General features: G+C 43.9%; 1 protein-coding gene across 2 annotated transcripts in view; it reads right to left on the reverse strand.

Annotated features, from left to right (window-relative positions):
* Positions 1 to 22,084, reverse strand: part of RIMKLB (ribosomal modification protein rimK like family member B) — a 64,003-nt gene extending 41,919 nt beyond the window's left edge. Inside the window, exons 1-4 of one of the 2 annotated variants that reach the window (XM_064143402.1) lie at positions 21,465 to 22,084; positions 20,366 to 20,448; positions 19,951 to 20,241; positions 11,582 to 11,802 (exon numbers count right to left, since the gene is read on the reverse strand). In XM_064143402.1, the coding sequence (XP_063999472.1) occupies positions 11,582 to 11,756 (175 nt within the window). In that variant the 5' untranslated portion in view covers positions 11,757 to 11,802; positions 19,951 to 20,241; positions 20,366 to 20,448; positions 21,465 to 22,084. Of the gene's footprint in view, positions 1 to 11,581; positions 11,803 to 19,950; positions 20,449 to 21,464 lie in introns of both variants that reach the window. The other variant, XM_064143401.1, reaches the window with a different exon arrangement.
* Positions 22,085 to 22,589: the final 505 nt, after the last annotated feature.

The following is a 22,589-nucleotide window of genomic DNA, read 5'->3' on the forward strand; positions in this document are numbered from 1 at the left end:
CCATCCCCATTGCAGAAGAATGTAGGCCACAGTTTGCCTTCACCTGGAGAGGAGTCCAGTACCACTGGAACAGACTGCCTCAAGGGTGGAAGCACAGCCCTACAATCTGCCATGGCATCATCCAGACTGCACTGGAGAAGGGTGGAGCTCCTGAACATCTGCAGTACATCGATGACATCATTGTATGGAGTGAGACAGCAGAGGAGGTCTTCCAGAAGGGTGAGAAGATCATTAATATCCTGTTGGATGCTGGTTTTGCCATTAAGAGAAGCAAAGTGAAAGGGCCTGCCAGAGAGATCCAGTTCCTGGGAGTTCGATGGCAGGATGGCCGACGCCACATCCCTATGGATGTGGTGAATAAAGTGGCCACTATGGTGGAACCCACTAACCGGAAGGAGACACAATCCTTCCTGGGGTTTGTGGGCTTTTGGAAGATGCACATTCCCGGGTACAGTCAAATTGTGAAACCCCTCTTTGACGTTACAAGAAAGAGGAATAACTTTGGGTGGGGACCTGAGCAGCAGGTGGCATTTGACCAGATCAAACGAGAGGTGGTCCATGCCATGGCCTTGGGACCAGTCCGAACCGGCCCAGAGATTAAGAACATTCTCTACACAGCAGCTGGTGAGAATGGTCCTAGCTGGAGCCTATGGCAGAAAGCTCCTGATGAGACAAGAGGCCGCCCACTCGGGTTCTGGAGCAAGGCGTACAAAGGCTCAGAGACCAAGTATACCCCCACAGAGAAAGAAATCCTAGCTGCCTATGAGGGAGTCAGAGCTGCCTCTGAGGTGATTGGGACGGAGTCACCACTCCTTTTAGCTCCAAGGCTTCCAGTCCTGACTTGGATGTTTAAAGGGAAGGGTTCGACTCCGCACCATGCCACAGATGCCACTTGGAGTAAGTGGATGGCTCTGATAACTCAGAGGGCTAGGATGGGGACTCTCGAGCGTCCAGGCACTGTAGAGGTCATCACCAACTGGCCAGAGGGCACTGACTTTGGAAAACCAGCAGAAGAGAAGGCAGTGACCCGTGCCGAGGAAGCCCCCCCATACAGTGACCTCCCTGAGGAGGAAAAGGCATATGCTCTCTTCACAGATGGATCCTGCCGCCTGGTAGGCAGCAAGCGAAGATGGAAGGCTGCCGTCTGGAACCCCACACGCAGGGTTGCAGAGGCAAGAGATGGAGGTGAATCCAGCCAGTATGCTGAGGTGAAAGCCATCCAGCTGGCCCTGGACATTGCAGAACAAGAGCAGTGGCCAATGCTATACATCTACACCGACTCATGGATGGTAGCAAATGCCTTATGGGGGTGGCTGAAGGAGTGGAAGAGAAATGATTGGGAGAGAAAAGGGAAGCCTATTTGGGCTGCTGACCTCTGGCAAGACATTTCTGCACGCCTGGACAAACGACCAGTTAAAATCCGACACATCAGTGCTCACATCCCAAAGAGCAGAGCCACTGAAGAGCAGCAGCATAACCACCAAGCTGACCAGGCTGCCCACATCTGCCAGATTGACCTGGACTGGAAGCACAAAGGTGAACTGTTCTTAGCTCGGTGGGCACATGACTCTTCTGGTCACCAAGGAAGAGATGCCACATACCAATGGGCCCGAGACAGGTCCGTGGACATATCCATGGAGGCCATAACTCAGGTTATCCATGAATGTGACATCTGTGCCACCATAAAGCACGCTAAGCGCATGAAGCCTTTGTGGTCCCCTTTGTGGGGGACGGTGGTCAAAGTACAGGTATGGGGAGGCCTGGCAGATTGATTACATCACTCTGCCTCGGTCTCGTAGTGGCAAGCAGTATGTGTTAACCATGGTGGAGGGAAGCACGGGGTGGCTGGAAACCTACCCAGTACCTCATGCTACTGCCCATAACACCATTCTGGGTCTGCAGAGCCACATCCTGTGGAGACACGGTACCCCAGAGAGAATCGAGTCAGACAATGGGACCCATTTCAAGAACCATCTTGTAAGTAACTGGGCAAAAGAGCATGGGATAGAATGGGTTTACCACATCCCATACTACCCACAAGCTGCAGGAAAGATTGAGCGACACAATGGCCTGCTGAAAACCACCCTGAAGGCTATGGGAGGTGGAACTCTCAGAAACTGGGAGAAGCACCTTGCAGAAGCCACTTGGCTGGTGAACAGCAGGGGATCAGTTAACAGAGCTGGTCCTGCTCAGTCTGCCCTACGGCCCATTGTTGAGGGAGATGGAGTTCCTGTAGTCTGTGAAAGGAATCTACCGGGAAAGACTGTGGGTTGCTCCTGCCTCTGGTGGGGGAAAACCCATCAAAGGGGTGGTATCTGCAGAGGGTCCTGGTCACACATACTGGGTGATGATGGAAACTGGTGTTATCGAGTGTGTCCCTCAGAGAAACCTCTCTTTAGCTGAAAAGGTTTTGAAATCTCAGAGTTGATTCCATGTGTTCCAGATACTTCAGGTTATCTTGTATTATAGTTGTATCATAGTTGTATCATAGTTGTGCAATACTTGTATCATAGTTCATAAGGGGTTACAAGTTGTTTTTGTAGTTATACCCTCACCACTACACGGCGTCCAACAGAACCTACATCACAGCAGCAGCTATCCAGAGTCCTACAACATCGCATCACACCACGGCGTCCAACCAGAACCCTGCATCTGATTCGTCACTGATGCCCTGCAGTGAGAGACTGTTCCTGATTTCCCTCCAGAGGATGTCTACAGCCATCTCATCCACACCTGTTCCCCTGATGCCAGACACCAAGAGAGACTGTTCCTGATGTTTTTTCTTCACAGAGGGAAAAGACTTTCCTGAGTTCCAACAAGAACTGTTCCTGCTTCACTGACTTTTTCTTCCGTTCCTGCCCTGCTCACATCTCAGCAACCTGCACCGGACCAGAGGAGCACATCGCCTTGAGATACAGCCGGGGACCAAGAAGGACTTTAAGAACTCTTAACCCATGGACACCTTTTTTTTCCCATCTTTGGAGAAGAAGACTGTTCTTAGGAAGGTGGAAGTGGTCTAACCAAGGGGTGGAATGTATAGGGTTAACACTCCTGGGGGAGTGACCCTGAACCTGACCCTAGGGGTCTTGGCCCCTCCTCAGGGGTGGGCCACACTCCAGGTGATGGTTAGCCCACTCCCCCCACTTCCTGCGGTATAAAAGAGACAGGAGTTTCCTGTCTCTTCCCTCTTGCTCTTTCTCTCTTCCTGCGTTCATGATCACACACACACTGATACTGCATACCAGCACACCACGTGGCAGCCACGAGGCAGAGACACCATCACACTACTCGGGTTGTATCCATCCCTGTTTGTATTTTGCTGTTTTCCCTTCCTTATCCTTTGTAAACTCCCCTACCTCCAATCCCTTTTTTTTCTAAGTTATTGTTAAACTTTTCCTTTTTAACTTCCAAATCGAGTGAGATTGATTTATTTGGGTGTCCCTACCTTTATCTCTCTCCCTGTCTTTTGGGGAAAGGAGGGGGAAGAGGGGAGGGCACTCTATAAATTCTATAAATTGTCATTGGGTCTACCAAATTTATAAGAGTCTCTGGGAACCTGCATTTGAACCCAAGACAACAATAAAAGGGACTTGTGCACAGATGCTGGCACTACTAGAAGTCAGTATCAACTAAATTTTTTTTTGGTCGTCTGTACCTTTTTGTTTGAATTCTTTCCTCCTAATTAGAAAGTTTGCAGCAAATTTCCAAGTCTTTCATTATTTTAACCACATAAACTAAGCAGTCAGAAAAACAAAGTTCTAATATTGCACTTTATTCATTTTTTCTGATCAAAAAATCTTTCTTGTGAGAGAGGCGGGTCCAGTGGAGAGTCACGAAGATGATCAGTGGCCTACTGCACCTCCCCTATAAGGACAAGCTGAGGAAGTTGGGATTGTTAAATCTGGAGGAGGGTCCAGGGATACCAGTATTTAGGGGACCTACAGGAAAGATTCAAGGACTCTTGATTACGGATTCTAGTGATACAGTGAGAAGTAGAAGTTTCAAGCTGAAACAGGGTAGATTTAGATTAGATGTAAGGAAGAAAGTTTTTACTGCAAGGGTAGTGTGACATTAAAACAGATTGCCCAGAGAAGCTGTGGATGCCTCAACCCTTCAAGTGTTCAAGGCCAGGTTTAAAGGGACTTTGAGCAGCCTGGTCTAGTAGGAAGCATCCTAGCGCACATCCAGGGGGTTGGATTAGATGATTTCTAAGGTGTCTTCCAACCCATTCAATGATTCTATGAAAATACAGGTCTGTGCAATGGAAGAGCCATCTCAACATTGAACAAAGGTTCAGCAGTACCAGTCTCTCTCATATATGCAGCCACTGACAAGCAATCAACTGTCCACCATTCACAAGGGGCTAACAACTGGAAAAAAGGTGGAGAAAACCAAAAGCATTATCATTCATTAAGAAACAAGTAATAAGAGTCCTTCTCTAATAAAAAATCTAGTAAAGCAAGTACAACTGTCGTCCACATAAGATTTTTCACATCAATACTCAACGATACTGATAGTTCTGGTATCTTCCTAACCTCTCACACCCCAAAACACACACTTTGACTTCCCAATTTAAGTGCTGCAGCACACTACTGGTTGTGTAGTCATGTTGTTCCTGGCCTTGGAAGGCTGACACAGCATTAAAACACACGCTTCAGCAAGAGGAAGCACTTACTGCTTAGTACACTACTCTGCAAATCTGTCAGACAGCTGTGCCAGGACAACTTCCTTAGGTGACAGAGCACTGGAACAGGGATTGTTGGAAAAGTGACATAGAAGCTCCCAGCTAATGTCTGTTTTGTGAAACATTAGGCTAATTTTTATTTATTGACTGTCATGTGTGGAAAATGCTTCTTTCACTTTTGTACTTTTCCATCATGTTTCCCCTAGATGACCATTCTTGAGAACTCTTACAGTTAAAAACCTGGCAATGCTTCCTGACAGGTTTTCTGATATGGTGACATGCATGTATATTCAAGATTATGGGCCCTGCAAGTATGGTTATTCAGGCTGACTGCTCTAGAACACATGTAAATTAAAAACTTCAGTCCTTAACACAGGCCTCTGAAATGACCATAATAAAGTACTTCTACAAAGAAACCTCTACCTCTCCACCTTGCATAGGTATATTTGGACTGAGCACTTACCTACCAGTGACATGACATACTGACATTTCCTGAAGAAACAGAATGATTTTGAGAAGATCACATTCATTGTTAGCTTTGCTATTAAGCATCAGCTTGAGTTAACAGAGGCAATCATCCACATAAGAATAGAAATCCAAGACAGTAAGGAAGAAAACTTCAAGGACACCCAGAGTCACAAAATAAAAATCCTTTCCTCTTATATGCATTGTAAGATAGCTGTGCTTGGTGTCACAGTACTGCCAAAAAATTCTTCCTACAATATATGGCAGCTGTTGAAATACATTGTTATTAAAACATCATAGAATCACTAAGACTGACAAAGGTTTCTAATATTATCAAGTCCAACTGTCAACCTAAAAGCACCATGGTCATTAAACCACGTCCTGAAGTGCTATATCCACAAGTTTTTTTGACACTTCCAGGGACAGTGACTCCACCACCTTCTTGGACAACCTATTCCAATGCCTGACCACTCCTTTTGTAAAGAAAATTTTCCTAATATACAATCTAAACCTCCCTGTCACAATTTCAGGCCATTTCGTCTTGTTCTCTTACCTGATATGTTTCATCCTAATAGAGCAAACATTTGAATCGCTGGTATTAATACTAGAGATGTGTTTGCCTAAGGTATCTAATGGTATGGATGACTTTAAAGGTATTTTCCAATCAAAACAATTCTATAATCTAATATTGGAGTGGTCACATAGTCATCAACCTCTAAACACAGGCAGCATTTCAGAACCTTCTCTACACAGTCTATAACTGCTATCAGTAGCGCTCAACATCAGCCTCACAAGTGACTGAACATCAGAAATGTTTTCAAGTGGTTCTGAGACCAATACTTTCAACAACACAAGATTCACTCCATGTCCAACCACCTTCCAGTCCTTTGCATACAATGTAGTTTGCTCTCCAGCTCTAATTACTGAATTACAACCCATTTCCCAACTCTGCAGACGAGGCAATGGCTGCCTAGTAGCAGGAAACAGGCCAACTCTGCAGTGCTCGACAAGGCACTTTGCCAAGGCTACTTGCCTCTGCCCCATCACTCCCAGAGCCACTGTTACAAACAGCAAGAAAAGCTTTTAGAGTAAAGTGCACTGCTGTACTAAAAAGTATCAGAAGACTGCTGCAACAGTCTTTCCTACAGTGTGACAGAAGATGATTTTAAAATATTGAGAGCTTTAATACTGTCATACAGCAACTGTTTTGTAGATGTATCTGATCAGTTTTCATAAATACTTTAAGGGTAAGTGTCCAGAAGAAAGAGCCAGTTTCTTTTCAGTGGTGGCCAGTGATAGGATGAGGGGCAACAGATACAAACTGGAAGATTTCCCCTCAGCCTTCTTTTCTCCACAATAAAAACCCCAGTTTCCTCAGCTGCTCCTCACGAGACCTGTTCTCCAGATCTTTCACAAGCTTTGCTGACCTTCTTTGGACCCTCTCTAGCACCATCATGTCTTTCCTGGAATAAGGATCCCAAAAACTGAACTCAGTACTCAAGGTGTGTCCTCACCCATGCTGTTTCCAGGAGGATGATTACTTAGCTGGCCCTGCTGGTCACACTATTCATAAGGCCATGCTAGTGGCCTTCTCATCCACCTGGACTCGCTGCTGGTTCATGTTCACCCAGCTGTTTATCAACATCCCTAGCTATTTCTCTGCTGTCTCCCAGCCACTCTGCTCCAAGCCTGTACCCTACATGCAGCTAGTTGCAACCCAAGTTGCCTTCCTACTCTCCAGCAAATCAACACTCCCTCTAAAGTAGTGCCATCTGCAAACTTACTGAGGATACTCTCAATCCCCTCCTTCAGATCACTGACAAAGATACTAACAAGAACGGTTAAAGACAGAATAGCTGCAGTATCACCCTCCACCTTTTTCCATACATGTATTCTTGCCCATGTCTATTTCCAAGGTTGTCCACGTCTATTTCCTTAACTATTTCACTCATTTTAGTTCAAGAAGCAAAAATAACAGTTTCATGCAGCTGGACTTCTCCACTTGTTCTAACTCAGCTTTTCCCTACTCTTCAGAGAACTTCTGCCAGTGTGCCATGGAAAATGGAACATATAAGCATGAGTAAGCAGGCATTTACTTAAGGCATAAACTATAGCGATTTTCAAAAACTATTTGTTGAAAATTATTTCCAAAACAGTTGAAGCATAAATCAGTTTTAAAACTTCTTTCTGGTCTTTAAATCTTCAATTCTCCACCTCTTAACTAGCATTTACAGTCACCTCTGGACTCATGAGGTGTTGAAATACCTAAACTGATCTTGAGCTGCATCCAAGTTCATCAAGTGGTCAGTAACACTGGAACTTCGCAGATGCTTGACATGCTGGACTATTCCAAGCTTCAGCTTATGATGAAAAGGAATCAACTGGTGCGGTTACACTGTTAGCTTGACTGGGAACCCAGCTCTGCTGTACAGGTGAGTAATGTCATGAGCTGGCGTTCACTGACAGCAACAACCCCACCTGTTCCTCTGGCCACATCAGATAGAAGGCAAATATTATAATTCTGTGACATTTTGTAGGAGTCTCAGAATCATAGACATTTTCTGCATCTGTCTTTTTCTCTAGACTTCAGTGATAATCTGCATCGACATGTCCATATGCCAGCATTCTGCTCCATTTTCCTAACTTTGGAAGTGTCTTTTCCACTCTATGTTCAAGATAAATAATTGTCCTACACTGAATTATTGGTCTCTGAAATCTACAGACAAAGTCCACAAAGTTTCACTTAGTGTATTGCCTACATGAGTAAAACATCCTCCAGTTTCCAACTTGACTTTGTAAGTTAATGTGCTTCTAACAACGCACTTAGAATATTGTCTAGATGACAATGAACAGAAAAACATTCTAATTGCAAGCGTATGTGAAAACCTATTGCTTCCTCCAATACCACGTGTTACAATCAGAATGTAAGGTAAGTTTTCAACTAAAGCAATGGCAGAACTGAAACCAACAGCAGATTATCCACTGAAGACACATTCTCTTGATCAACTCCTCTACGTTGTATAAAATTTTACTCCATATAGACCACTCACACAAGAGTAGATAACAGAAAGTGTACAGAACACATAACCTCTTAATTTTGTTCCAGAACATCTTTTTTTTAGGTCAACTGAGGACATCAACAAGGGAAAATGAAACAAAACTTTTGCTCTGTATCACCCATAAGAAATCAGTACCAAAACATGTGGACAAGGACTACGAAAATGAAAATTGAAAAATTAAGAGGGAAGATTTTTTGGCTCTCTCTCCAAGAGAAAGAACAAGAAAAACCCCACATCCTCCCCTCACTATAAATTAAATAATCACAATTAATGTGGTCCAGATTATTTAAAGGAATTTTCTACCTGCAATATTTCAACACTTTCCTTTCAATCCTCTTCAAAATGTAATTTATTTACATAGCTTTGAATGAACACTTTGTACAAAAAAATCATTTCCTTTTTTGCATTCTAGTAATCTTAATTTTTCTCATTCTTCTACTACATACATCTCAGCATTACTTCTACAGTTTGCACACTTTATCTTTTATCTTTTCTTCATGCAATAGATGTAACATTAGATGTTACAAGGAAAGCAGCAGAAAGGCCCACAATTGATGCTTAGTTCCTCATAAACAAGCAGAACACAGGAAAGAAGAAATTAACACAAGAAAATAAAACCCACACTGAAATGCTGAAAGCCTAGTTACACAAGTCAGAAGCTGCAGCTACAGCCCAGCATGGCTGCCTTCACAGAAGGCAACGTGCTCACAGCAATAAGATGGTCAAACTTTTTGAAAAGAAGTTGCCCTGAAGACATCCTACAGAATTTCATGTCTTTGATAAAAATCAGAGACACTTCAGAAATAGAAGGAACTAAAAATTTAGTAATACAGGCATTATAGAAACCATGTTTTCCCATACATTTGTTTTAAGCTTGACTGAGAATTACAGAGGGAACTGGACAGGCTAGATTGATGCATCAACACCAACTCTATAAATTCAACAAAACCAAGTGTCAGATTTTACACTTGGCTTACAACCAACTCCAGACTTGGGACAAAGTGTCTGGGAAGTTGCCCAGAAGAGAAAGAAGACCAGAGAGTGTTCATTGACAGCTGGCCGAACTAAAGTCAGCATGTGCTCAGGTAGCCAAGAAAGCCACCAGCATCTTAAGCATCATCATGCCCTGTATGAGGAATGGTTTGTCCAGCAGAACCGGGGAAATGACTGTACCCCAGACTCAGCACTGGCAAGGACACACCTTGAGTACTGAGCTGAGTTTTGAGATTCACTCCAAGAGGGACACATTGGTGCTAGAGAGGGTGAAAAGAGGGGCAGCAAAGCTGGTGGAAACATCTGGAGAATGAGTCTTGTGAGGAGCAGCTGAGGGAAGTGGGCTTGTTTAGTGTGTAGAAAAGAAGGCTGAGGGGAGACCTTCTGATTCTCTACAACTCCCAGAAAGGAAGCTGTAGTGAGGTGGCAGTTGGTTTCTTCTTCCTAGTAACAAGGGATAAAACAAGAGGAAGTGGCCTCGAGTTGCAACATGGAAGGTTTAGGTTGGATCTTGGAAGAAACTTCTTCCCTGAAAGGAGTCTCAAAACACAGGAACAGATTGTCCAGGGAGGTGGTTAAATCCTCATCCCTGAAGGTGTTTAAAAGACACAGATATGTGGAGACACTGTTTAGCACCAGACTTGGTAGAGTTAGAGAATGGTCGGCTTGATGGTATTAAAGGTCTTTTCCAACCAAGATGGTTCTATGATTTTTAAATGATCACCCAAAGTGAGGGATAAAATGGCATAATGCTGTCATCAGTTCTTAACTAGCCTGCATGCTGGTTTAGGCATTTGAGGTTCCTGTGTGGATCTGCAGTTTGAAGTATCAGTCACTACTCAGCATAAGCCTTTAATCTTGCAAAATCTGATTTTGTTTCTGATTTGGTCTGAAGCAGTAACATAGTTGTGAACTTTGGTCTTGGGTTTTTTTCTCATACTCTGTTAGAGAGCATCGGAAATAAACATGGAAGATCAGGACAGTTGGAAGATTGGAAAGTTGAAAGTATGGAAAGATAGGGAAGAAAGGGTAAGGTTGGCTAAACAAGTTAGACGAGAGAAAATGGCCTCAGGTCGCACTTTGGGAGGTTTAGGTTTGATATTGAAAGAAAATTCCTCACTTCAACCACTGTAAAAGTTTCCCCAGGGAAGTAGTTGAATCCTCATTTCTGAAAGGGTTTCAAAGAAGCAGAAATGTGGTGCTGAGGGACATGGTTTAGCATCAGACCGGGAAGAGTTAGATAATGATTGGATTCAATGATCTTAAAGGTCTTTTCCAACCAAAATGGTTCTATGGTCCTATGATTCATGATACAGTAAGGTACAAATTCTGAGTTGTAAGATTCCCGTCCTTTACAGACTCCCTAATAAGGAGCAAGGTATGAGATCACAGACAGCCTGTTCTTCAGGGGCAAGGGTACTTTTAAATTTTCTTCCCACAGATAACTAGTCTCTAAACACCTTCAAACATTTTTATTCTCCCCTGGATCTCCAGTGATTTACTTTTTTTCTGATTTACGCATGGGAAAAAGGAATGGAAAAGGTAAAGGTACAAAACAATACTGCAGTCTCCTTCTTCCTATAAGAAATCCAAACTAAAAGTTGAAAACAGCATTATTTTAAGAAGTGTTACACAGCTTGATACTTGTACTAATATTCTTCCTGTAACAGAAGCTTACTATCTACAAAATCCTTTTACTTAGCATTTCCAATATATTTTAATGTTTGCATTTCCTTTTTAATCAACACAGAAAAAAATACAAGAACTCTTAGAAGCTAGTTTACAAGTCTAAGTTCTAGTAATAGGCAAAGCTGTTCTGCTGCATGAGCTTTGCTCTTCAGCTCCCATCTTTTTTAAGCATATTTGTCATCACACATTTGTACAGCAGCATGCTTCAATTGTGTCACATTAGTACCTGTAGCCTCAAGAGAATTTGTATTGTCCACTGAAAGTTCCTTTTAGTTTCATTTAAATGTGTTTGCTATCTTGAAGTCGGAACAGAAACAGGATAAAGAAGTCCCCCAAAGCTTAGAATGTGACCCATGAACTTCAAGAATCTATGCTAAAGTCAAACTCTGCAGTTTCTCCTTAATCCAGAGATCCTATAGTCCTAATCCTGCAATTAAAAAACCAAAGCAATCTTTCTCTCCATTCTACAGAGTAAAACCAAAATCAGTTCTAATGCAAATTAGCAAAATTAACAATTATATTTACCGTAATAAATGCTAAACCACCTGATATGACATATATCAACATGATTTAGATGATGTATGGCAGTCTCACACACATGGAATTAATTACTAAGAAGTACACATACTCCATTTTACAACCTTTTTCCAAACTACCCCTTAGCACATTCCCAGCCTTATCTCATTCTCACCAAGATTTCCATCCTCAATGGTCAGCACCACTTCATCCATCAGCAAGGCCCGGAAATCTAGCTCCTCTTCACAGCACTTGGCCTTCAGTGCTCTCAGGATCTCCTGCTGAGGGTAATCTTCTCTGATGCGACGGTCTGTCAGGAACCAGAGTCTGGGAGCAACTGAACTGCACATCTTGGACTTGCCTTGCAACGTTCAAGGTTTCCTTACAATGGAATTTCTAGATGGTGGAGAAGATGAGACTCTGTTAGAGTACACAGGATTCTATCTCCATGTTCCCCATTGTACCAAGTCCTACTCCCTCTGCACAAGTCAGTCTTTTTCAATGAGTGCAACTTTCAACCTCCTAGTGGGAAAATAATGCAAAGCAAGTAATGACAGAAACAAATCCATTTACATAAAATTGGACGCAAATTCTGAAAATCAGGTCTTGGTCCTCTGCTTAGTTTAATCCACAAGAAGTACACATTTGACATAACTTTCCATACTGATAAGAGCATGCCCCTTTCATAATACTACTAAGAGGTGTGACAAGTACTGAAAATATTCTAAGTGACCATGCCTGAAGGCCAGAATTTCAGCATCACGATTGGGCTAATTCCTTACAGTTGGAAATAAATTGGCATCTCTCCTCTGTACTCCTAGAACACAAACGGGAGAGTCGATGTATCCCTCTCCACCATACATGGAAAATAAGAGTGCTGAATTCTTTATGTTAAAAAACAGTCCAGAAGAAAGAAATCCATTAGAACAGCACTTTTCATATGAATATTTTCAGGCCTATACTGTGTAGCATCTTTAGAAATGTCCAGAACACACTAAAACAATGGAATAGAATGTTAATACCAAACATTATAACATGCAAGATGAAGCAAAATCAGTCTGAACCTCAGTACTGGCCCTTTCTTCCTTCAATGGTTTTTTTAAAGCATCACTTTTAAACATAAGCAGCACTCATGAATTCAGTATAAAATCTGGAAAAAAAATCAGTTCAAATCAAGAATTTCAATGGTGTTACGAATCACCACAGCAAGGTACAACGCAGGAGGTTCCACCTCAACAGAGGTAGACATTTCTTTATAGTGAGGGTGACAGAGCATTGGAACAGGCTGCACAGAGAGGCTGTAGAATCTCCTTCTTTGGTGACTTTCAAAACCTGCCTGGATGTGTTCCCATGCAGCCTGCCCTATGTGATCCTGCTTTGGCAGGAGTGTTGGACTCCACGATCTCTAGAGGTGCCTTCCAGTCCCTCACATTCTGATTCTGTGAAGGTACTACTCTTTTTGCTTGGAATGCAGAGGAACTTAGGACTATTTTTCAAGGATGTAGGAGTCCTGGTGGACATCAGGATGACCATTAGCCAGAAATGTGCTGTCATTGCCAAGAAGGCAAATGGCATCACAGGATGCACTCAGAAAAGTGTGGCCGGCAGGCTAATGGAGGATGTCCTCCTGTACTACACTCCACTTCAGAGGCTTCATCTGGAATACTGAGTCCAGTTTTGGTCTCTTAATTTCAAGAAGGACAAGGAACTACTGGAGAGAGTCCATCAGAGAGACATTAAAATGCTGAGGGAAATGGAGCATCTTTCTTACAAGGAAAGGCTGAGAGACCTGGGGCTCTTAAGCCTGGAGAAGAAAAGGATGGAGCAATGCTCTTCTCAGGGGGACTCCAGTGACAGGACAAGGGACACAAACTAGAGGTCCACTCCAACCGCTACCATTCTATGGCAACTGTGATTTTTTGACTGTATACCAAAATACTTTAGAAGTCTTAAAGAATTACACGACTATTCGTTTACACTCAAAAAAAACCCTAAGAAGCAGCACGGTGCAGGGAAAAAGCGTTCTGGAGTAAAAGAAGAGTCATTTTCTATGACACATTTTAAACTTTCTTTTTAAAATAAAGGGATGGAAATATTTTACACCACTGTAGTTTGCAGGCAATTCAAGCAAAATGAAGCTGTGATAGAAAAAGTTTTGCCTGGTAGTCCTAGTGACAGGACCAGCTGTCAGCAAACATAAGCGTAAAAAACCTACAGGTATACAACTGCTTCCATTTAGTATTACAAATCATTTTAGCTTCTACAGTAGGCCTTGTGACAAAAGGATTCTTTTCCTACAACAATAAGAGCAAGATGATTTTTATTATTATTATTAATTAAAACTTTTTTTTTCTACTAGTACAGCGTTTTCTTAGCAAGAAGAGAACATTTTTACTCCTGGAACCAACAACCACAGACTGTGAGGTTTTTTCCATTGCTTTGGTAAATGCGCAATAATAAAGTCAAGGACTTAGAGTTCTTCACAATAACAACAAACTGAAATAAAGCAGAAGCTAGAGAAAGGCAACTGTAGGATGCACACAGGCCCTTGACAGTAGTCAAGATGCTGAAGGTAAAGCAGAAAAGGAGTATTTGCTCACTGCAGGAAAATGGGTACAAGAAGATGTAAAGGGTATCTTTTGATATCTCAAAGAACCCCTTTTTTCTTCTTCAAAGAAGCTGCAAGTGAAGAGAGCAAGATGAAGCTTAGGCTTAAAACAGCTAACAACTGTCAGATCCTGCCCCAGCTCTGGCCCTCTCAACAATGGCTTTCTCTATGTGGCAGTTTCCAGGAAACTTCTTAGGACAACAACCTCACCTAAAAACTGGGACAAGTTCCATTTTTCAGAAGCAACACTGCTACAGCACAGTTCAGAAGGCTTCTTGTAAAATTTTTCTTTATTTCTGCTGTTTGCGTGAATGACTGGGGAGATCAAACAGCCCCACCTATCTCCTCTCTCTTCAGAAGCAGCTCTACCTACTAGGCTGGCATGGCTGATCTTACAACACTGCTACATGACATTGAGTAACTGAAAAGAAATAGGCAGATTTTATCATAATTGAAACAATAACAAAAAAAAAGGAGGGGGGGGGGAGGAAGAACCCATGACAGATTTTCAGACTATTTGGGGGTTTTTTGGGTTTAGGTTTCCAGTTGGCTGTTTTTTTTTTCCTCTCAGGACTAGTTCTTAACACTGATACAAACAAGTTATTTTCTTTCCAGCAGCCTTCTCCCCATTGTGCTTGTTACCAACCCTTGATATCTTCACTTCAGGGATCACACCCATTTTTATAAAATCTCTTTTCTACATGGCCCCATCTCCAACCCCCCATGAATCTGCACAGGCTTTGCCAGCATCTCTGACTTTCACTTCAACACTTACTTTCTTGAAAATCTACAAAAGTTTGAAAAGGACCAAACTTTGTTCTTGAAAGGTGCTAAAGCATCATCATGAAGAGCCATCCAGGTATGTCAATTAGCACATTAAACCAGCAAGCACACTAAAATGCCTTAAGAAGTCATCTCACTCCTAATACTGTGTCTCCTTTCTTCCAGATGATCAAAGTTTTATAAATACACACACATGTATATAAAGGCTCACATCTCATCTGGAGGCAGGCAGGTAACAACTTCAAGTCTGAAGGTAAAGATTATGAAACTAGTAACCCCAACTAATGGTTCTCTGACCTTCAGCCCAATACCACATGCTTTTTCCATGTAGATAAACATCTTTTTCACACTAACATTCTGCTTATGAGAATCTACTTAACAATTTCAGCCTCTCCTTATAATCTCTATTTTGACTGTGTAAGAAGTCTTAGGGAACAACAAAACCTGTTATTTACCCTATTAGCCCATACATACTAACAATCTCTCTCACATTCTCCAAAAAATGGCATGTAGGGGGAAAGCTTGCCTTGCAGTCAGATGCACAAGAACATGGGTAAGATAGAAGCAGAGAATGACAAGGATTGAAAGGGACCTCCAGCGGTCATCTAGTCCAACTCCTCAGCCAGAGGAGGCTCACCTGGAGCAGACGGCACAGGACAGCATCCAAGCAGCCTTTGAATGACTCAGAGACTCAGGCTGTTCACTGCTCCATCACTCTCAACATAACTAAGTTCTTCCTCACATTTAGATGGAACTGTGTTCTAGACTGCACTCCACTGTTGTCTTTCTCATCTATCCATCCAGTTAAACACTCATACAAGGCCATCAGACTAGTCAGACATGACTTCCACTTAGTGAATCCATGTTGACTACTTCTGATAACAGCTGTTCCATCATCTTTCCAGGGATGGAGGTGATTTCCAGAATTATTCCCTGAAAACCAACTCAACATTTAACTGTAAAGCACACGGTCTTAGACAATATTTGGTGCGCATGAAATACTTCCAAATCTATGAGACTACCTACTGCAAAGTAAGTTTAGCATATGTAATGGGAAGAGCAGACATTTAACTGTCTTCAAGGCAAGCAGTTAAAATGCAGGCTTCACTAAACACCACTACTGTCAGAGCAATCTTTCAATAACTATTTAATAGATTTATGAAATTAAAGGAAAAAATCATCATAAGCTTCACTCTATAATAAACAGACTGGAAAAAGTAAAACAATGTTTTCTGTGATAAAAATCTAACTGCCAGTCAAGCAGACACTGTTTCATCTGCTCCAGAAAGACATTGCCTGGAACAGATTCTTAGCAATGGTGCTCTGAGTAACCTGATCTAGTTGGAGATGTCCCTGCTTACTGCAGGGTGGTTGGACTAAATGACTTTTTTAAGTCACTTCCAGTCTAAACAATTCTGTGATTCTATGAATGCTCACCTGAACTTTGAGCTGTGGCATCCCTCTACTGCTTCAGCTAGGCTTTATTCTGGCATTCATAAAGCATTCCTCCCCTCCTCATCATAAACAATAGTTCTTCCTGGATTCATTGAATTTGTAATATGCCTTTAGCTTTAGGTTCAAGAAGGCAAAGTGCAAGGTCCTTGCACCTGGGTAGGAAAATCTTCAGTACCAATACAGAGGCTACGGGATGATGAGATCAAGTGGACCTGTGGACTTGGGAAACTGTTGGATGAAAAGCTGGACTTGAGCCACCAGTGCATACTTGCAGCCCAGAAGGCAAACATCCTGCGCTACATCACAAGAAGTGCGGCCAGCAGTTGAAGAGAGGCAATTCTGCCTGTCTGCTCTGGTGAAAACCCACCTAAAAGTACTATGTCCAGCCCTGCAGTCTTCAATACAGGAAGGACATTTACCTGCTGGATCAGGTAGAGAGAAGGGCCACAAAGATGTTAATAGGGCTGAAGTACCTCTCCTGTGAAGACAGGCTAAGAGAGATGGGGTTGTTCAGACTGGAGAAGAGGATGCTCTGGGGAGAACTTTAGCTTGGAGAACTGATGTCATTAATGTTTATGTAAAGGGCGACTGTCAGGCTCTTCTTGGTGATGCCCAACAAGGGGTAATGGATAGAAGTTGAGGAACAGGAAATTCCATGTAAACATCATTTTTTTGCAGCAAGTGTGACAGAACACTGGAATAGGCTGCCCAGGGAGTCTGTGGAGTCTCCCTTTCTACATATACTCAAGACAAACCTGGATGCATTCCAGTGTGATTTGGTATAGGTGATCCTGGTTCTGGCAGGGGGGTTGGACTAGATGATCTTTTGAGGTCACTTCCAGCCCCAAACTTTCTGTGATTCTGTGACCTCATAGTAGCTTTCCAGTGCCTAAAGAGCACCTACAGAGAAAGCTGGAGAGGGACTTTTTATAAGGGCATGTTGTGATAGGAAAAGGAGCAATGGTTTCAAATCAGAGCAGAGTAGATTTAGATTGGGTATTAGAAAGATGTTCTTTACTATGAGGGTGGTGAGACACTGAAATGGGTTGCCCAAGGAAATTGTGGACCCCTCATCACTGAAAGAGTTTAAGACCAGGCTGGATGACGCTCTGACCAACCTTACCTAGTGGAAGATGTCCCTGCACATGGCAGGTAGGTTGGAACTATATCTTTAGAGCCCCTTCCAACTCAAGCTACTTTGACTGTAACAAAAGCTTTTACCATGCACGTTTCCTGCTTTCCATCATACATGACTATGCTCTACTGACATAGCAGGGGACATGGGCAATCTGATCAGCTGTCTAGAGAGATCTACGTATCTTCTCTGAGAACCACTCAGAGAAGTGTTCTTCCTTCCCTTGAAGAAAGGAAATAGGAGATTCATCTACATCTCCATTTACTTCTTTGTCCTGTCTTCCACACCCAAAAAGGAGGAAAAACTGAACCCAGCCTTTTTCTTTTTCATTATGATGCATTTTCCCCTGTGCTGAAACAAGAAATCCATTATTAGGAGATACTAATTCCTTTATGTATTATTGACAAATGTGTGACATAAAAGATAGGCAGCATGCAGAAATATCATTCTGTATCCTTTCTATTCAGACAGCAACTACTCAATGCCTTTATCAATCAGAAAGGCTAGGCTGTTCCATCCCTGTGGGGTGAATGGAATCCCAGCCGTTTGACAGCATTAGGAATCAATGTGATGTAGCCATTTCAACCACTCGAGTTGTGATCTTATGTTGTAGCACACTCCCACTGACAAAAGTGCAATCTGGGAAATGATTATTGGAACAATTATCACCGTTAGCCCCTCCCAGAACTTTCCTGGCTCAGTCTCTTGGCCTCAGTTACAGCACTTCCTCAGCTAACACAAGTCCAAGGATTTCAGTTGCTAATTGACAGGTAGAACCTAATCCTAGTTTTAGCACACCTCTAGGCATGTTTAATTCCCACAGCTCAGATAATGGTTATAAAAATCTCATGGAATTGAGAAGGAAACAGCAAAGAGGCTGACAGCCATGGGAAATAGAGTAGGAAAACCATAGTTCCCAGCACACACCTCACTACAACTAATACTGCACCTCTGCACTTATCATTAACGCATATCCCTTCATACTTCTTTCCAGAACAAGCTGGAAGTTATCCAAACTGGAAATGGTATTCTGCTTTCCTTTTTATCGTAAATTAGCTAAGGCTTGAAACTGAGTACGCACTTTGCATAAAGCAGTTGTCTCTACCACTACAGCAGTTTCTAGAATGCTGTTTAAGAGGCCACACCTCAAGACATCGAAAACCAAAGAACAGCTGGTAGATGCCTATTAAGTTTTCTCTTTTAGGGTATCTCAAGGCAGAGCTGAATTATAAAGTAAATTTAAACTGGCACACTGGTTAAATAGCTAAGGAGGGATCATTTGATATATGACCAATTATATGAGGCATCATATACCATCATGGAAGGCTCAGTCACAATTTAATGAGTAGCACTTGAAACATGCCAGAAATACAACTTTCTATCATAGGGAAGACTGGTCTGAGAACAGCTATCAGCAGCTTCAACTATAAAGCACAACTCGTTTTTTCCGTGCAAAGACAGCACCACAATGATGACCATATCTAAAGAAAGCACGATTAAAATACATATGCATGATGAGTATAATGCAGAGCGGTAAGTACAGAGATAAAAAATGGCATCTTGAGCCACTCGTTAAAATGATTTTACAAAAATAAATCCAAGATAAATCAACTCATTCCTGATGTTGCTGCGTTACAGTCATGCTTAAGGACAACCACAAGAAAATTTCCTCTTACCTACCAGAGATCGCTTTTCCTAAGACTCTCATGTAAGACAATCACTACACATTTTTTTTAAATTGAAGACTCTGCATTTTATATAACATCATGAGCAGCTGCAGTGCAATCTGCCCAATGCTGCTGCACTATTATCCACCCTCCACACATGCATCGTAGAACTGAAGTCACTGCAGTCAAGAGAACCCCAAGCACACCCTCTTGGAAAGTGTATCACAGTATTCACCTCCTTTTGCCTGTGAGATTTCTAGACCGCACAGTCAGAGCATACAGGAATATATTAATCATTACCACTCATTCCTAGTACTACCCCAGACTGGGCAAATGCAGTCCCCGTGATAGCTTTCATCTGCTATCGAAGCGATGTTAAAGATGCTAACAGCAGTACTTCCAGGCACAACTGCCTCTAAAGGCAGACATCCACACCCCAGTCTTTCCTCCTCTGTGTACATGCTTTCAAGTAGGTGATAACATTCTTCCTTCACACACCCTAGCTCTTGATCTCCAGTGAATTAATCTGGCCTCCTCAGTCTCTAAAACACTAGCCCCATACGGGTCAGCACCAGCTATGCTTCTACTTGGGTCTTTGCACAGACTGATCTTTTTCATTCTCCTTCAGTTTGTGTGCATATATGCCCGTGAAAATAAAACATGCATTTCCTCCCACATCAGCCGTTTTTCGGATAACAGAGGTTCTTCCACCTCTGCCCAAGTTCCCCCTCAGTGCGGCACAACAATCTCTACCCACCCTCCTCCCCGACCCCTATGTACAGAGCCAGCTTTTCCCTCCTCCCTTCCCCCACCTCATGCTCTGTCTGTGTGCATGGCCTCTCCCAGCGCCGGCAGTGGGGGAAGGGGCGATGAATGAATGGGCTGAAAAGACTTACCAGAAATTTGGGTGAGGAAGGAGGGAGTGGGAGACGAAATGAAAAAAAAACACCAAAGATGTGGTTTCCTTCAGCGTGCCAAGCGCTGCTTCAGTTCTGGCTCCCTGAATGAGATGACGTGTCTTGTCAGGTACCCCTTTTTTCAGGATTCTCTTATTAACCAGAAAAAGGGTGGCAATGAATTCTTCTGCACTGCACTCCAAGGGAGAGAAGGATACTACGGAAGGGTGAGGATGATGATGATGTTATCTTGATCCTACAACGGGTAATGTACAGCAGATGCCACAGGCGCTATGGGGTAAAAGGGGGAGTAGACGACTGTTAAAATAATTCCCAAATTGTCAATTGTCCTCCCCTTACTGAGGCGGAGGATGGACGGGAAAAGGAAGAAAAAGAGTATTGGTGAAGAGCTGACGTTTTCTGTGAAAAACAGGCTCACTCCTCGTGTTTCAGCTTCCTCAGAAATAAACCCTTAAATGACTCTGAAGTCAGCAACACCTAGGGAAGGGGCGGGGGGAAGAAGGAAAAAAAAGAAATATTCTTATTAGATATTAAAAAAACACACAAAGATATCCAACAGAGAGGAACTAAATCTCTATAGAAGGAGAGGTAGCATATAAGAGTGAGCAACGCCAAAAGATGGTATGCACACGATTAGGGGAAATGTGCAACTCAGTAATTTACAGAAATCTGTTACAGCACAAAGCCAGAAAAAAAAAAAAAAGAACACAGAAGGTGAACCAGGTTGTTCCTTTACTGAACAATGTGGGTTCAAAGGAAAGATAAATCTGTATTTACATGTGAACACATAAAGGAAGTTTCAAAACCCAGGAAAACTATTCCTATTTATTTGTGTCTTTAAACCCCTCCCCCAAGATAACATTGAGAATTCAAAATGAGAAGACTGAAAAAAAAAAAGTATATTTCAGGTCAGAAACATCGATTCCTACACATTAGATCCCATTCCAACAGAAAATAAAGTCATTTATAAACGGTGACAGAAAAAAAAAAAAAAAACTGAAGTAACATGTTTAGAGGATGCTTCCTTAAATGGTGCGAGTTAATAAAAAGATGAACAGCCGCACACTTTGAAAACGAAGACCCGGTTGGCTCCTAAACAGCTAAGTCACCCATGTGAAATTTAGGTCTTTAAATATCAGAAAACAAAAGAAGGGATGAAACCCAATTGTAAAGATGCTCTGGCTCAAACCGCAGGCACACACAAAATAGGAAAAACGGGCCCCAAACAAGCGCAGATTTCCACATTCAAGAGCCTGGGAGCTGCTCATCACCCTGTTCCGGCAGCTGCTCGGACACAGGACAGCGACGTCCAAACCCTGCTGTGCGCAAGGCGGGAAGCAACCCCCCACCATCAACACGCAGCATCGCACGGCTCGGCGAAGCGTGAGCACAGCCACTCGCCAGCCACTCGCCCGCCAGAAGCTGGCGCCGAGGCCCCTCCACCACTCCCCCGACCCTACCGCGCACAACGAGCTGCCGCAGCTGCTACCCACCTGGACGTCTCGGCTGTCCGGCCCCTGCGGGCGCGGCGGGAAAGCGCCGGTAGCTCGGAGCGCTGTGACCCCGCTCCTCGCTCAAGGGATGTACAAGGACCATGAGCACAGCGGGGCGGAACGGCTGAGAGGACGGTCTCAACACCCACACGCACACACACCACACACACCCCGGGCACGGCGGACCCCACCCCCGGGCTCACAGCCGCTCAGCGCGACATCTCACCAGCCCCGGGCACTGCCAAGCCCAAGCCTCTGGAGCCCCGCGAGTGGTCGCACCCCGCCGGCACAGCGCGCTCTCCCACTTCGCCCCTTCCACGCTCCGGCACCGGGCCTTTGGAAGGGAAGTCGCAGAGCGAAGAAGGTTCCAGGGAGACTCGCCCCTTCCTCCCCGCCAGCGGCGGTAGTTCGGCAGCGCAGTCCTAAAGCGGAGCGAACACCACCACCATACGCTCCACTCGTCCACCCCCGTATTCCCCTTCCTCGGCGTCCCTCCTCCCGTGGTTGGAACTAGAAACGCGGCTGTTCCCTGCTCCGAGACCCCCGCCCCCTGTGGACCAAGCTCCAGACACAGCTCTGCCGTATCCTCCAGCGCTCGCTCCCGCCGCCTGACTAAACGGCGACAGCGGGAACGGCCAAGCGCGGCTGGCACCGGTTGGGGGAGGGGGTGCAAGGCGGGGCGCCCGGCTTCAGGAGGAAAGGGGAGGTCGGGCTGTGCCGAATCAAACGACTGCTAGGGCCTACTCGGGCCCCCAGTGTTACGGGGCTGAGTATCAGCAATCATACGCAGGCATATAATGGGCAGGACCTCCTGCCTCGCCCCTGCCCCCGCCACGAGTTTGGTCAAGCTCCCCTACCCCGCCATGACAGACTTCGGCCCGGGACCCAGGCGAAAAAACACATAAATAAGAGAGCTCTGCCTGGCTGTCTCCCACCACAATGCCGAGCTCTCTAAGGTTCTGCACCCCACCAACCTACCCCTCACTGTCTGCTCACAGGTGCTGGAACCGTCTCACTGCCACCCATAAGCAGCTACAGCACAGGTAGCCAGAAACCTGTCCCTCATGGGCTACGGCAACTGTCGTTGCTGCTGTTGGTATGTGACACACCATGCCAGACCCACAC

Source organism: Pogoniulus pusillus, chromosome 5 (assembly GCF_015220805.1).
Source record: "Pogoniulus pusillus isolate bPogPus1 chromosome 5, bPogPus1.pri, whole genome shotgun sequence".
Lineage (NCBI taxonomy): Eukaryota > Metazoa > Chordata > Aves > Piciformes > Lybiidae > Pogoniulus > Pogoniulus pusillus.